Source organism: Neltuma alba, unplaced genomic scaffold (genome assembly GCF_004799145.2).
Source record: "Neltuma alba isolate B1F8T4 unplaced genomic scaffold, ASM479914v2 tig00013149_pilon, whole genome shotgun sequence".
Lineage (NCBI taxonomy): Eukaryota > Viridiplantae > Streptophyta > Magnoliopsida > Fabales > Fabaceae > Neltuma > Neltuma alba.
Genome location: NW_021637462.1, coordinates 88,420 through 104,301, shown reverse-complemented (window position 1 = coordinate 104,301; position 15,882 = coordinate 88,420). Strand labels below are relative to the sequence as shown.

The 15,882-nt window shown below is 36.9% G+C and overlaps 3 protein-coding genes across 4 annotated transcripts; all 3 read left to right on the top strand.

Annotated features, from left to right (window-relative positions):
* Positions 1 to 380: 380 nt before the first annotated feature.
* Positions 381 to 3,836, top strand: LOC114734848 (serine/threonine/tyrosine-protein kinase HT1-like). 2 transcript variants are annotated; one of them, XM_028922498.1, is made up of 4 exons: positions 381 to 774; positions 861 to 1,348; positions 1,724 to 2,179; positions 3,442 to 3,836. In XM_028922498.1, exons 2-4 carry the CDS (start codon positions 989 to 991, stop codon positions 3,682 to 3,684), a joined length of 1,059 nt encoding a protein of 352 aa, XP_028778331.1. In that variant the 5' UTR covers positions 381 to 774; positions 861 to 988; the 3' UTR covers positions 3,685 to 3,836. The 2 variants fall into 2 exon arrangements, with proteins under 2 accessions (XP_028778331.1, XP_028778330.1); XM_028922497.1 differs by having other exon boundaries at positions 381 to 1,348.
* A 2,176-nt stretch (positions 3,837 to 6,012) lies between these two features.
* Positions 6,013 to 9,586, top strand: LOC114734865 (protein KINESIN LIGHT CHAIN-RELATED 2-like). The gene is given in 4 exon segments (XM_028922516.1): positions 6,013 to 6,127; positions 6,594 to 7,857; positions 7,860 to 8,814; positions 9,118 to 9,586. Coding segments are annotated over 3 exon segments (2,397 nt in total). The 5' UTR covers positions 6,013 to 6,127; positions 6,594 to 6,647; the 3' UTR covers positions 9,350 to 9,586.
* A 2,808-nt stretch (positions 9,587 to 12,394) lies between these two features.
* Positions 12,395 to 13,269, top strand: LOC114734830 (transcription factor WER-like). The gene is made up of 3 exons (XM_028922479.1): positions 12,395 to 12,512; positions 12,597 to 12,726; positions 12,864 to 13,269. Exons 1-3 carry the CDS (start codon positions 12,395 to 12,397, stop codon positions 13,267 to 13,269), a joined length of 654 nt encoding a protein of 217 aa, XP_028778312.1.
* The last annotated feature ends 2,613 nt before the right edge of the window (positions 13,270 to 15,882 follow it).

The window sequence follows — 15,882 nt, the reverse complement described above, 5'->3', positions numbered from 1 at the left end:
TTTAAATGAATCGACCAGCAATAATCAATTGTCAATTATTAAGGGAAATGATTTTTTTTTTCGTTTTATGAAAAAAGAACGGCAATCACATTTGGTTAGAGTGTGGCGGGCACGACCCTATAATTATTGAAGGCTAGAAATAATGGAGGGGTAAAATGGTAATATGGGAGTTAGAATGGAAGTGGTGGCATTTTGGAGGATATAGCTAAAGAGGAAGGGTAGAAATGGAATAGGAGATAGGAAGAGGGGTCATAATCAGAGCGACCCGGGTTGTCTCCACGGAAGTGGATCTTCGCACGTTGTGAACGTAGACCAGTGTTGTGTACTTAGAAATGGCCACCACCCAACACACACTCTTCCCTCTTTTCTTCTTCTTCCTCCTTACAAACTTCCTTCTTCTACTCGCTCTTGTCTTTCTCACACCCTATCCTAATCTCTTCTTTTGATTAATATTGACAAAAAAATAAAACTTTAAAACCAGAGCTTTCCTCTGTCTTCAGTTTCCTTCGTCTTGATTTCAGCTCTCTTAGCTTCAGGATTTTAATGACCCAGGGGACCAACTTCCTGACTTCTCTCTTCCCCACTGTCCACTGACTTGTAGGCTCTCTCTCTCCCCCCCTCCCAAAAACAGAAAATATTTTTCTCTCTTTCTTGGTCTCTCTATAATGCTAAAGGTCATCTTGCTTCTCTGATTCCTTCCCTTGTTTCACAACAGTATACTTTCACAGTGGTCGTTTACACAATTTTAAAAAAGGAAAAAAAAAACAAGATGAGGTAGTTTGGAGTTGATTAATTTCTCCTTTTTTGTTTTCCAAGTGCGTCACATACTAATGAGAAATATCATACCACTCAACATGTAGTTAGCTCGGGAAGAACTGTTTAACCTTTTCAAAATCAAGCGTGTTCTGGATCTACATTGGCCTTTAAGAAGGGTGGCTTGAAGGGGTTGATGATTGTGAAAAAGGGCTAACAATAACAACACTGAACCATGAAGAACTTTCACAGCTTCAAACAGATTCCAACCCCCAAAAGGTCCGGAAGGAGGCTGTCGCTTGGGGAATACAGGCGAGCTGTGTCATGGTCCAAGTACTTGGTCTCTTCAGGGGCTGCCATAAAAGGAGAAGGAGAAGAGGAATGGAGTGCCGATCTGTCTCAGTTATTCATTGGATCCAAATTTGCTTCTGGAAGGCATAGTAAGCTCTACAGAGGCATTTACAAGCAAAAAGATGTGGCCATCAAGCTCATAAGCCAACCTGAGGAGGATGCCGACTTGGCTGCTTTGCTTGAAAAGCAATTCACTTCTGAAGTTGCTTTGCTCTTTCGTCTGCACCATCCAAACATCATCACTGTAAGTTTGTTTCCTCAAACCATCCCTGTGACATCTTCAATGCTCCAGTTTCAATTTTTATCATCATATATTCTTCTATTTCTCCTTGTTGTGCTGTGAATTTCTTCAACCTAGCCCAGATATATGAACTAACTATAAGTTAACTGCAAAAGGCATGTACTTGGATAGAGTGAAAATTGCCAAATCTGTACGATGTATCAGTACATCCTGGTGGTATAAACTGAACCTAAAAGCCGGGAGTTATCTTTAGTTCGTTGTCTTGTCGATGTTGTGGCCTGTGGCTGATCAAGTATTTGTGTGAGGTGGACAATGTTGCCATTCTGGCTCATTGTTCAGCATTTTCCAGCAGCTAATGATTTCCTTGTGGCCCTGCAGTTTTTTGCTGCTTGCAAGAAGCCTCCTGTGTTTTGTATAATTACTGAATATATGGCTGGAGGATCACTGAGAAGTTACCTGCATCAGCAACAACCAAATTCAGTTCCACTTAATCTGTTTCTGAAATTAGCCCTAGACATTGCAAGAGGGATGCAGTATCTTCATTCTGAAGGGGTGCTTCATAGGGATCTTAAATCAGAGAACCTATTGCTTGGGGAAGATATGTGTGTAAAAGTAGCAGATTTTGGAATCTCATGCTTAGAATCACAGATTGGTAGTGCAAAAGGATTCACAGGAACTTACCGTTGGATGGCGCCTGAAATGATCAAAGAAAAGCATCATACCAAGAAAGTAGATGTCTATAGCTTTGCCATAGTCCTATGGGAGCTCTTAACTGGACTGACTCCGTTTCACAACATGACCCCAGAACAGGCAGCATTTGCTGTCTCACACAAGGTACCTTCTGCATTCGAATTTTCTTCATCATATGACACATATTCTCATTGTTATTGAATTGAACTGCCTTAGTTTCATGAGACTTTTGGTAAGATTAGTCTTAATGTTTACTCCTTAATAACTATGTGAGCTTAAGAAAAGTGAGCGTTCTTGTTCTGCTGCTGTCTACATTGTTGGCAGTACAAGGTTCTAGATTAAATCACTCACTTAGTGAGTATAAGCATATGGATATCACGAATTTATCGGTCTGGTTAATTGTTCCAAAAAGAAGCGCACTTTTGACTTTTCCCCCTCAGTCCTAATCCACTTGTAAAGCTGCTGGTAGTGGTGATGTTATTATCAGATATACTAGCTTACCTGTTGTTCAGGATGAAAATAAAAGATTGCTATCTTACATCTTTTCTGTTAATTTCATTAATCCATGATGGAGATACCAACCCACTTGAGCAATCTACGAATGAAATGCAAGTGAAAAAAGAACTTGTGCCACTAAAAAGGTTAAGATGAAATGAAGTTTTATCCATACGGACCATATTAAAGCACTATGGTAGCACCACAGAGGATTCATTTCATTCTCCACCTTGATGCTCTCTGTTCTTGCACATTCTGATAAAAAGACTGCTCGGTGTTATATCAGCAGTTTGTCTTGTGTGTGTGTAATCTAATATAAAGTTTATAGAAAGTCACAATATTTATTTAAAAGTTACGAATAGTGTAACTCATCTTAAACTCCCTATAAAGCAAAGGCCCCACAGTCTAGTATCTAGGTAGAAATTCTAAACCCTTTGCTTCATCAGTTTAGCCTGGTATCTCTGAACAAACAAGGCAAGAATTACAAAAGGTGCTAATTAAAACCAAGAGGAAAAATAAGTTAGACTTGGTCCTATTAAGTCAATCATCATTCAACCAAGTCTATTCATAAAACGACTCTGTGCATAGTGAAGTTGCATTACATTTCGAGGGTTTCAACATGAAACCAATGAAATTATCTTATAGTGCTGATATATTTTGCATGTGCATTTTTCTTACCTGGTATGATAGCATTTGACTGGGTCCTTTAGGTATTAATATGGCTGTATCTTTCTCAAATGTGAGCACCTCAACAAGATATTTCTCTGTTGATGATGTAACTGGAAAAAGAAAAGGCCTCATTTTTCAGTAAAGAAAGAAAATGCCTCGTTAATTACGGCTTTGAGTGCTTTGTCCTGTTTGAGATGTGAGATTTACTGTGTAATTTTTTCCACTTGTTCTTTTCTGTGTAGAATGCAAGGCCGCCATTACCTGCTGATTGTCCAAAGGCATTTAGTCATCTCATAAACAGATGTTGGTCAGGAAATCCAGATAAAAGGCCACATTTTGATGAGATTGTTTCTATTTTGGAGATGTATAGTGAATCCCTTGAAGAAGATCCTGAGTTCTTTTCAACTTACAACCCACCGTCTTCTAAATCTGTTGTCATGAGATGCTTACCAAATTGTATTAGTAGCCATAGATCATCTTCTTGAAAGGCTTATTATTAGGATGCTTTTCAGTTTGTGACGTGCTAATTACCAATCCTATGAACATCATGTATGTTCAACTCCGATATTACAATAGTCTTGTTCTTGGTTTATTTTAATGATGTTTTTATGCTTTTCTAAGAAAAGCTACTGATGGACATGGACTATCTTGCATATGCATCAGTTACACCTTTTGTTGAGTTATTTTTTTTAAAAAAAGAAAATTAAGTTAATTATGCATGATATTTTGCTTATTAAACGCAAGAAAGTCTAACTCTATGAAGGGAGACAAAACAAAAAAGAAAAATCTTAAAAATTTGCTTAAAATAAAATCAGAAGAACTGTAATTTAATTTTATTAGTATAGATTAGATTAAAAATATTACAAAAAAAAATAGAGAAGTCAATAAATTTGTGAGTCACAAGTATCGAATCAAAACAATATTGTAAAATGAAGAATGAAAAGGCATGTTGCTGAAATGTTTTGATGTAAAGATTTGTATTATATCAGCGGCAGCATAATTACATGATGATGATAATAATGTCATTTGATTTATTTCTGTACACAAAAATGTTTTTTTAAAAAAACAAGAAACAAGCGTAATTAATGGTAATTCCAAAGATGGGACTGCACTGCCAAAGGGTGCAAAATAATTGATTGAATGCTGAGTTGCTGAGTCAGAATTTTTGGTAATGTCCCTTTAAAAAAGCAACACAAGTGGGGCATTATCTTCGTTTCCCAGAAGTCTGTCTCTAAAAGACCTCTTCAATTATTGAGTTTTTCACATCCTTACACTACTCTTTGTTGTATATTCTCTCGCTTCTAAATATAAAACTTATTTATAGTATAAATTATATTATAAAATAAATTTTATATTAAGAATCAAAAAAATAATAAATAATAACACAATACTAATATGTCTTATTCTATATTTAGATAAGATGCGTTATATAAATCACATCTAATAAGTTACCCTGTTCTATCAATAATCAAATCTTTAAATAGATTATTGATTAAAATTTTTAGGATCTCTATTGATTAATTATCTAGTTTTGTAATGCCTAAATTCACTTGCCTCCGTAATTATCTCATCATAAAGCATAGTTGATTTAAAGTAAGTAGTGTGTCATTATAGGATATACTCCTCCATCTCGAAAATAATTACCGTCATTTTGATGTTTTGATCAAATAAACTGTGTTACAATCCAAATTATGTAATAATTTATTTATATATGTATATAATGCATGTTAGGTGATAATTATTTTGTGGAATTTATTCCACATATTCTTCATCTTAATCATATCCTCCGTATCGTTATCGAACTAACTGTCCCTTGAAGAGAAATTAAACGAAGCTTCGGAGTGGAAGTTTAAAGGAGATATGTAAACCTCATGATCGAGACTCCCCGTCTGTCTGACCGACCTCTTTTCCAACTTCGACCACTGCGACCAAGGGAGAGTGACCAGGGATCCATTTGTCTTTTTACCTTTTTTTTAAAAAAATAAAATGATTAAAATGCTGTTAAGGACAATATTAACATAATTACAATACAGTTTCTTTACCAGGATAAAGGAAAGGAAAATTGAACTTAACATAATTACACCATACTCATTCCAATTTATTTTTCAACTCAAACCTTTGATGTTGAGTTTAATTTAAAATTGATTTAACAAATGATATATACTACATCCAGTTCTAATTATGAGGTCTCGTTTGTAGACGGAGACAGTGTATATAAAAGAGTAATGGTCACATTTATATAAGGCTTTAGATATAAAATATGAAAAATAGGAATAAATTTATACCACTTCCCTCCTCATCATAAATTACATGTAAAGAAAACTTTTGATTTTAAATATAAATCATTTTTAGAATATTTAATAATTTATAAATTTTAAAAAATTGAAAATAGGAAAAAAATTACTTGTGTCGGGTGCCAGCCTGCTGCTGAGGTGACAAAGTGCAAGAGCGGACTGATACACTGATACACTGATACAGGACCTGTGCAGTTGGGTTGGTAAGAGAATGCGCCTTGGTCCCTCGATCCTGACGCCAACTCTGCAAATTTTCAATTTTCTTAGATATTTGTTTTCATACTCACTGCTCTTAAATTGTCCACTTTACCCTCTCAATTAATCCTCTTCAAGCTTCCAAACTCCCTCTCTGTCTGTTTCATTCGTCGCCTCCGCATAATGGATACTTCTCACCAAAAAGGTCAGATTTCTTTGTCTGACTCTTTCCTTATATATACATACATTGTTTCATATCTCTTTCAGTGTGTGAGGCGGGTGTAGGTTTGCTCATTGCCATGGCTGATTACTAAGGTATGGCTTCCCCTTTCCTTCTTTTTGAGTTCCCTCTTTTATTTGACTCCATTAATCTGTGTAGTTCTATTTTATGCTCCGAAAAAGGACCCTTTTGTTTTCCCTGCTCATAATCGCTTTCTAGGTAATCAGTTTCTTTAGTTATCTTTTCTACAAATATGGATATTTTAAATTTCATTGCATGGTTGTTTATGGGCTCTGGGTTTCTCTGAATAATCTTGCTTGAGTTCTGTTATCTGTATGCATAAATTCCCTCCGATTGAGTCTAACTTGTTTCGGTATATCCCATGAGGACATTGTCATTATTACAGAAATGGAGGAAACTGAACTAGCCGAAAATGCAGTGGATCTTTTACCTGCTGCATTCATGGCTTGCGTGTTGAGTTTAGTGCTTGTATTTTGGATTGATACTGGCTTCGTGAACATGATATCTTGAACTAAGTTTTATTAGCAATCCAAAAGTAAAATACCATCTCTGGACGCTTTCATTTGGATTTCCTTTCATCCTTCTTTCTTGGGTTTGATGTAGATTCTGGTGGCGTAGTTTGCTGTCTCTCTTGTATCTGCTGTGACTATTGTTTGTTCTGCAGATTAGCTTTTCGATATTGGTTCTGCCAGTGAATTTGGTTTCTGAAGAAGTAAAGATGCCAGGAATCCTTACAAATGGATTTGAACATAATGAAAGAGCAAATGAAGTGAACGGAAATGCTTCCCCTTGTAAGGAAACTGCTACTCCAATCAAGCCCCAAAGGAGTTCCTTTAGTCCACAAAGTCCTCCGAACACAGGTCCAAATGTACGTGTTCTAGCGGTTGACACCTCAATCGAGCAGCTTTATGAAAATGTCTGTGCTATGGAAAGTTCCGATCACTCACCTTCCAGACAAAGTCTCGGATCTGATGGTGATGAGTCTAGGATCGATTCAGAATTGTGCCATCTAGTTGGAGGAAAAATGAGGGAAGTGGAAATAATGGAAGAGGAAGTGGAAGAGAGGTCGAGTGGTGAATCTGTCAGTGAAACATCTTCCAGAAAGGAAAAATCAGCGAACGGTGAGAAGTTGGTGCAGGCAGATGAGAAGAGTCAGTGTGAGAAGCTGGTGCGGGCAGATGAGGAGATTCAATGTGAGAAGTCGGTACAGGCAGATGAGAAGATTCAATTTGAGAAGTTGGCACAGGAGGATGAGAAGATTCAATGTGAGAAGTTGGCACAGGTGGATGAGAAGATTCAATCTGCTAGTACAAGTTCTGCTTCTTCAGAAGCTTCAAAGAAAGTGTCAGACTCACAGGTGGACCTTATCCCTGAAACACCGCCAAAGTCAAAAGCCAAGGGAAAAAGTTCTCCCACAAAGCCTCCTACTGATAAGAGGAATGATAAGGCTGTGAGAAAACAAAAAAACAGAGTTACTCGTGTGAAAAAATCAAAGAAATCTCCTATTAAAAGGTTAATGTCTCAAAATCAGAGCGAGAATTCCACCACCGAATCTACATCAGACAAGCCAGGGATGGGGCCAGTTTTACTAAAGCAAGCAAGAGATTTGATTTCATCAGGAGATAATCCGAGGAAGGCTCTTGAATTAGCTCTCCAAGCAATGAGTTTGTTTGAGAAATATGCTGATGGAAAACCAACTTTGGAACTGGTTATGTGCCTGCATGTTACTGCGGCAATATATTCCAGCTTGGGCCAATACCATGAGGCAATCCCACTTCTTGAGCACTCCATTGAAATTCCTCTCAGTGAGGAAGGGCAAGAACACGCCCTTGCTAAGTTTGCTGGTCACATGCAATTAGGTGACACCTATGCAATGTTGGGCCAGCTTGAAAATTCAATGATGTGCTACACCACAGGGTTGGAAGTCCAGAGGAAAGTCTTGGAGAAACAGACCCAAGATTTGGTGAAACTTGTAGGTATGTGGCTGAAGCATATGTTCAAGCATTGCAATTTGATGAAGCTGAGAGGCTCTGCCAAATGGCTCTTGACATTCATAGGGCAAATGGTTCACCCCCTTCTCTTGAAGAGGCGGCTGATAGGAGGCTCATGGGCCTCATATGTGAAACAAAAGGAAACCATGAAGCAGCTCTTGAGCATCTAATTTTAGCCAGCATGGCAATGGTAGCTAATGGCCAGGAAGTGGAAGTGGCATCTGTTGATAGCAGCATTGGTGACACATACTTATCTTTGTCTCGGTATGATGAAGCTATTTTTGCTTATCAGAAAGCACTCACAGTTTTTAAGACCAGCAAAGGAGAGAATCATCCAGCCGTGGGATCAATCTTTGTACGTCTGGCTGACTTGTATAACAGGACAGGAAAGATAAGGGAATCAAAATCTTACTGTGAGAGTGCACTTAGAATTTACGAGAAACCCATGCCTGGGGTCCCTCCTGAGGAGATTGCAAGTGGTCTCATGGATATTTCAGCTATCTATGAGTCGATGAATGAGCTTGATCAGGCGCTCAAGTTACTTCCCAAGGCTTTGGAGATATATAACGATGCCCCTGGTCGGCAAAGCACAGTAGCAGGAATTGAAGCTCAGATGGGAGTCATGCACTACATGTTAGGAAACTATTCTGAATCTTACAATACTTTGAAGAATGCCATCTCGAAGCTCCGTGCTACTGGAGAGAAGAAATCAGCTTTCTTTGCTGTTGCTCTTAATCAAATGGGACTTGCTTGTGTGCAGCGCTATGCATTGGGTGAGGCTACAGAACTGTTTGAAGAAGCAAAGAAGATATTTGAACAAGAGTATGGACCCTATCACCACGAAACACTTGGGGTATACAGCAACCTTGCTGGCACCTATGATGCAATAGGCAGGTATGTATATACCCACGCCATTTGTTCCTATCTGAGTCATATCCTCATTTTGTCTGCAAATTTTCTTTCACTTTAAAAGCGAGTGTTGCCCTGTGAAGCTATTCTTTTGCTGCATTATATGAATTGTGAAGCGGACTTTGCTTTAAGGCTGTTATGTTTTTTTAAGGATTATTAGGCCCCAAATAGATAGGCATATGATCTCGTCAGGCCCTAACACGAGGGAAGATCAAACTAACAAATAGTAGGTGACAGGACGCACATGGAAGAAATATTTTAGCCTTATGCTTTGATATTGTATTTCAGGGTGGATGAGGCAATTCAAATTCTGGAGCATGTAGTTGGAATGAGAGAGGAAAAACTTGGGACAGCGAACCCTGATGTGGATGATGAGAAAAGAAGGCTGAGTGAACTGTTGAAGGAAGCTGGTAGAGTCAGGAGCAGAACAGCCAGATCACTTGAGACCCTTCTTGATTCCAATGCTCCTTCAGAAAACAGTAACATAGTCAGCACCGTTGCACAAGGGGAGGCTATCTAGGACTCGTGAAAGAAATTTTTATTCATTCTATAATAAACCAAAGATCAGGTTGTGACAGCATTAAGTTATGGGGAAAATCAAATGTCTGAAATATCAGTGAAATAATTGATGCGTAAATTTTATGTAGTATGTAGTAATTGTGTATAGTTAAGATGTCATTATGGTATACCGTATACGGAAATGCCTCGTGTTTGACACTTCTTATTGCATAATGCATCTCTCTTAAGTTACACTAAATTCATAAAGTGAATGTAAATGCATGCAGTGCATTGGAGGGAAAATAAGGGGGAATAATAAGCATAAAATTGAAACATGGTTCCTATTGTGGAAAGGGTCCAATTTGCTTACCACATTCACAATATTTGAGTGCCATTGGAATCACATTGATAAAGTTTCTCTCACATATTTATCTTACATTTCATAAATTATGATTAAAAAGCTGTTTATAAGTCACTTCAAACATGTCTTTGATGATATGCAACATTCATATTAGCAAGTTTTAATTTTTAGGCAAAGATGCTTTAGAACAGAATGATTGAGGACGAAGAGAATACTTTGCTGAAGTATTAAGCTCGATCCCTTCAACTTCCTTTAAGAAGCATCAGATCTTTTTAACCCAAAATCTAACAATGACATTCTTCACAAATCATGACATAATACAAACTAAATCTAGGGAAGATATTGTACTGTTAGTAAAGTTATCAATATACAGTAATAAGACAAATTTATGGGCAAAAAGAAAATCTAGTGTGACAAGTTTATTATGAAAACTATGGCGATCAAACTCAGTACCATTTCCAGTTTCGTCTCCATTACAAAAAAATAATTATTATTGCCAAAAATAACCCCAAAAAGTCAGACGTTTTATTTGTACTCATCATTTCCAGTTGAAGCTAACACATTTGGAACAGTAAGTACCTCCCCAGTGTGGCCGCTGTGTTCACCCTCGGCACTCGATGCATGTGGAGTCCACAAAGAACAACTTTTTTTTCCCCAAAAAAAAAAAGAAAGAAACTCTGTATATGAAATATTTCAAAACATCGGTATTTTTAAGTTAAAAAACATATCAATACTTATGAGTAATAAAATTTTTAAATGCGTACTTATAGCTTAAAATTCCTTACGAGGGACGAAAATTTCTTTTGCGACTTGGAAGAAAAATAGGATATAAAGTAACAATAGCATCCCAATTTGTGAAATAAATCAACCAATTATTATCATAGATGAATCTAATACATACATATACACACACATATATAGAGTTCATAATAATAACAACCCTCTTTATACCCCGTAGCTTGAGAACGAAAGAATAAAGAGCTAGTAGAAAAACGTAATTCGATTGGTCTCATAGATAACCACTAAAATACATGTGTATAAATCACGATTTTAAGTGCTCAGAAACATTTTTATATAAATCGAAATAAAACTTTATTCGTATTTTGTAAATCAGATTAAAACCATTCCAAACAATGACAAAGTAACTTTTCCAAACCCGAGTAATAATTAACAGTTTAGTCGGATTGAATCAGCACTAGGATGTGGAACCAGCTGAGCACTAACGAGTTGCAGAATGTCAGAACAGGCCTTTGTCCAATGGGAAGAAGGGTTAAAATAGAAGATGGAGGCCATGTGCTGAGATATTTATATTATATATCAGACCGGATGGGGGCTCCCTGGATCCTGGGAACTGTATTATGCACGTATTCATCTCATCACTCTTCACCACTGCCCTCTTTAATCTCATCTCACTTACTCTCTCCAAACGAAAGCTGCATTTAAGCCTCCGTACGTTGTTTCCAGAGTCTTCCTTGTTCTGCAGTTTTCCTCAGCCCTCATTTGGCTGTATTCCTTCGATTCATTTTCCCATGCATCCGGACACACCCCACACCTTCCACTCATTAATTCGCCCCTTCCCTACCCATGTGCTCCATCTATATATATGTACACACATACACACGAGTACGTAAAGCTGTAGTTTTAAATTCTGAGATGAAGTAACAACGCGTCATTATTAAAAAGCCGGCCACGGGCCAATACACTCTTGAGGATGGTTAGGTTATGGGATCCAAGTTTTGGTGTAACGTACATCAATTCATAACGAAAGACGTATGAGTGAGCTAGGTGGCGGTGTTTTTAACCAAAGGGAGGGTAAAAAATGAAATCAACTGCAAGATTCTGTGCATGTAGATCCAAAACCATGAAAGGGTTTCGTACAAGATGACACAATTGCACTGGAATGAACAATCCTAATAACCTATTCATACGCGATCCTACACTCTAGGTCTTTATACTCGTTGGTGAAACTCATCCAAACGCATATATATCATCAAGCACAAGTCTTCCATATTAGAAAAACCAGTCATTTTAATATGCGGGAAACCCTCCACACAACACCCACATGCCTACAAATACTCCCAACCCTCTTCCGTACATATCTCTGCTCCTTTTTCACTGTCAGCTTCCGCAAAGAATCTATACAAACACTATATCACACACCTATGTAGAAAGTTATTGGAAATAAAGTTGAGCCAGCGAGTGCGAGGAATCGCTCGTCATCACCAAATGATAAAAGCAGAGAGAAGGATGGGCGTAAATTTTTGAGCTTCACGGTCTGTAGAAAGTTAAAAGGGCAAAACACCGGTTGCTCCGAAAGAGAGAACATAAGAGGAGACATGGATGCAATAATTGGAGCAAAATCTTAATGAAACGTGGTTAAGTGTGAGGACGAAAACAAAGCAGCGGCGTGTCTTGGTATGGAAACTGTTATTTCCAAGTGGACCCTAAGGTCGGAATGAGATCTCAATAATGACTGTTCGATCTTTTTCTTACACATACATCGTACAGCAGACTGATATATTATTATGACTTCACAACTCTCACATGAACTCGTAACACAGTGTATCCTCATCATTATAAAACACACGCGGGTTTCCAGTAACTTTTCCATCGAAGAGCCAGCGACGACCACCAAGAATCAATCAAAATCCTCTTTATTTCTAAATTCCTCGAGAGACATACCGTCGCCTTCAAACGGCAGTATCAATGGAAGGTAGACATGAATACAAGAAGGGGCTGTGGAATTCTCAGGAAGACAAGATCTTAATGGAGTACGTGAAGCAGCATGGAGTTGGGAAGTGGAACCGTATCGCTAAAGTCACCGGTATACATATATACACATACACATATATATACACAAACATATATACACCGCCGTGATAATTTTATATATCTTTGGTTTGGGTAGGATTGAAGAGATGCGGCAAAAGTTGCAGAATGAGGTGGATGAACTACCTGAGTCCGAATGTGAAGCGCGGAGATTTCTCAGAAGAAGAAGACGACCTCATTATTCGCCTCCACAATCTCCTTGGAAATAGGTCTCTTCTTCTCTTTCCTTATTCACACACACATACAGAAATGAGCAGTTCTGCCCCAGAATAATAAGGTTGTGGATTGAATTATTGATTCAAACTTGAGATATAACTAAACTGATGAATTGTTGTTATGATTTAAGGTGGTCGTTGATAGCAGGGAGGGTGCCAGGGAGGACAGACAACCAAGTGAAGAACCACTGGAACACTCATTTGAGCAAAAAGTTGGGTGTTAATAGGAAGGGAAAGACCAAAGTGTGTCAACCTCAGAAGCCACCCTCTACTGAATCAAACGAAATCGCTTCGAACATTGCCTCAAATCCATTCAAGGAAGCTTCAAACTGTGGCCAAGAGGGTGAGATTGGGAAGTCCCTGCAAGAGAATTCTTTAAGCAGGGAGGATTTCATAGGCATGCAAGAGATCATGATGAGTGATGATGATTTTGAGACCAACCTCTTGTTTGCTAACAATGGAGTTGGCCTTTGTTATCCTTCCTTCTTCTCATTCCAGGACTACTTTGTTGACCTTGATGATTGGGCTGCCTTGTAAATTATATCAAACCCTTTCTCTAAATAATTATCTTGAGATAGTATTGATATTGGCCCTGTTATTATTTGCATGCGTAATCTGGCTGTGATTATGCATTTTAGGAATAATAAGTGGCATTGTACATCTGTCTACAATTCTTAACTATGAATTAAAGTGCCCAAAAAATTAACGATAAAAAATATAAGTCAGTACGAAGATTATTTTATAGTATCATATCTATGTATAATATAAAATTTATGAGAAGGTTCTTTGAATAATGGATGTAACTCTTATCACATTTTGTGCAAGAGTATGGTGCCCGACCACAATCTCATCTCATTTTTCTCTACAAATCAACTCCTACGAAATATCTAGAAATTAAACTGAAAGCCTCGTGACTTTATTTAAATATATAAGTAATGTATGACAGCACAGTTTTTCTTATTCATAATACTACCCATATTAGTTATAAGATCCCGTTTATAGTCTACAAACGGGATCTTATAATTAAGATTGAAGGTAGTATATATGATGGGAGATAAACAACGGTAGATATTCAAAGATAATGTAGATAAACTGTTTTTCTTATAATTAGATCATCTGATGATAATCTCTCTCTCTATACATATAAAAAACCTGACTAGATGCTTTAATAACCCAACTAAACCTAAACTGTGTGCGAGGCCTCACTATTAAATAATTGCCCTGTGTTTAATATGTATTTAAAGTCTTGAGCAATTGTAAGTTTTCAGCAAGTTTGAACGCAGCAGAGGAAGCTCGTTTGCAGTCATATATTTGTCGCGTCCAGCGAAAGTCAGACAAGCCGCTTTGGTGCGCACTTTCCAAGGAGGCTTGTGAACACCGACTGGTCAATCAGTCCACTTTTTTGTTGACCAAAGAAAACATGTCCACTTTTTTTTGTCTTCCCATTTTAGTTATCTTTCACACCTCAGCATATTTTTTTAACCAGCATTTTTTGGCATACATCAGGTAAATAGAAAAAGAAACATTTAAGCGTACATGTTAGGGAATAAAAAATAATAAAATAATTATTTCCGAAATATTATAGTATGTCCTAACTTTTTTCATACTTAACTCTCTCCCACCTCATAATTAATGATACTTTCATTTTTGGAGTGGTCTACTCTTATTTATAAAATACATTTAAGAGGATGTATGAAATTTTAATCATTTTTTATGTTTTTCCCCTTCATTATATGTCATATCAATACATTAATTAATTCTTACACATTCTTCCTATTCGTCCGCCCCTTTTCGCTCGCTGAGATATTGGACTTGGAGGGAGTATTATTTTCAAGGTTTTTTTTTTAATCAAAACTAACCAGCCTTCTAATAACTGGTTTCGTAATAAAATATGCTATGTAGATCTTGACTCTATATCACAAGTCTAGGGATCAAAATCTATCCTTTTCCAAAAGCTAAAGATTCAATGAAGATATTAAGCTTCAAGTGAAAAAAAATTGAAGATATTAAACATTTGAGGCAAAATTATGTAAATTAATATAAAAGAGAAGTTAACAAAATGATTCACACATAATAACAATGGGTTAATAGTTAGATCTTAAAATTGGAAAGGAAAAAAAAACTCCAAACCAACCCATCTCAAAGCTCCACTCATAGAGCTCAATCTTAGGGTTAACAAATGAAAAGCATGGTTACACTACCTTCTCTTCTTGATATAAAAGATAATTAGAAGTTGGATTTAGTTTAGAATATAATATCTCAATTCATTTTGTGTTTCAAATTTATAATCTTTTTTTCAAAAATATCCATATTGATTATAAGGTGTTTCTATCATGAAATCACTAAAATAATATACATGATTAAAGATGAAAGTAAAGAGAAGTCAACTGATTTTTTTAATTTCTTCATATTAATTATTTAGCTTCATATTAAGTACAAAAATTATAATACTTATCCGTTTTTAAATATAAAACTCATTTTTTTGTGTAGGTTATTTTTTGACCCCTTCTGTGGTGGGTTGGAATCTCAATGACGAGGCAGAATCAGAATCAGGATCGTGTATGCTAGCTAGTTCGAAAACTGGCGTCCGAGGAACCCCCGAAGCTAACACTGGGCAGTCCCATTTTTAACCCGGGACTTCAATCAGGACGCTTTGCTTTTTGCTTTCTCCGATGAATCCATCATTCATGTTCCAACTTACGACTTGTCGTCGATCTCTTTCATATTCTCTCCATTGTCCTCTGTTACTAGTCTTTCTCCTTGGCTCCTTCTTCTTGTTTCTTTTGCTTTGCATCTTTTCCTCCACTCCACTTCCGTCATAGCTCTCATATGTGCTTGTTTCCTAGACTAACAAAAACATATATATATATATATATATGTTTATATACATAGATAATGCGTAAATTGCAACTTGAAAGAAAATTAATTATTGATGACAATTACCGTGTTGAATGTGTAAACTTAATGATCAACAAGATTGAGTATAGTTCTTTTCTGTTCGACTACAAGCACTGCAATAGTCAGATATTCAGCGACTCCTATACAAAAGTCTCTGTTTTGGCTTCATCACATTAATTAAAATGGTCTTGTAATTGGTAATGGCAATCGATTTCACGAACATCAACAAAATATTGGCTTTTTTGGCGGGTA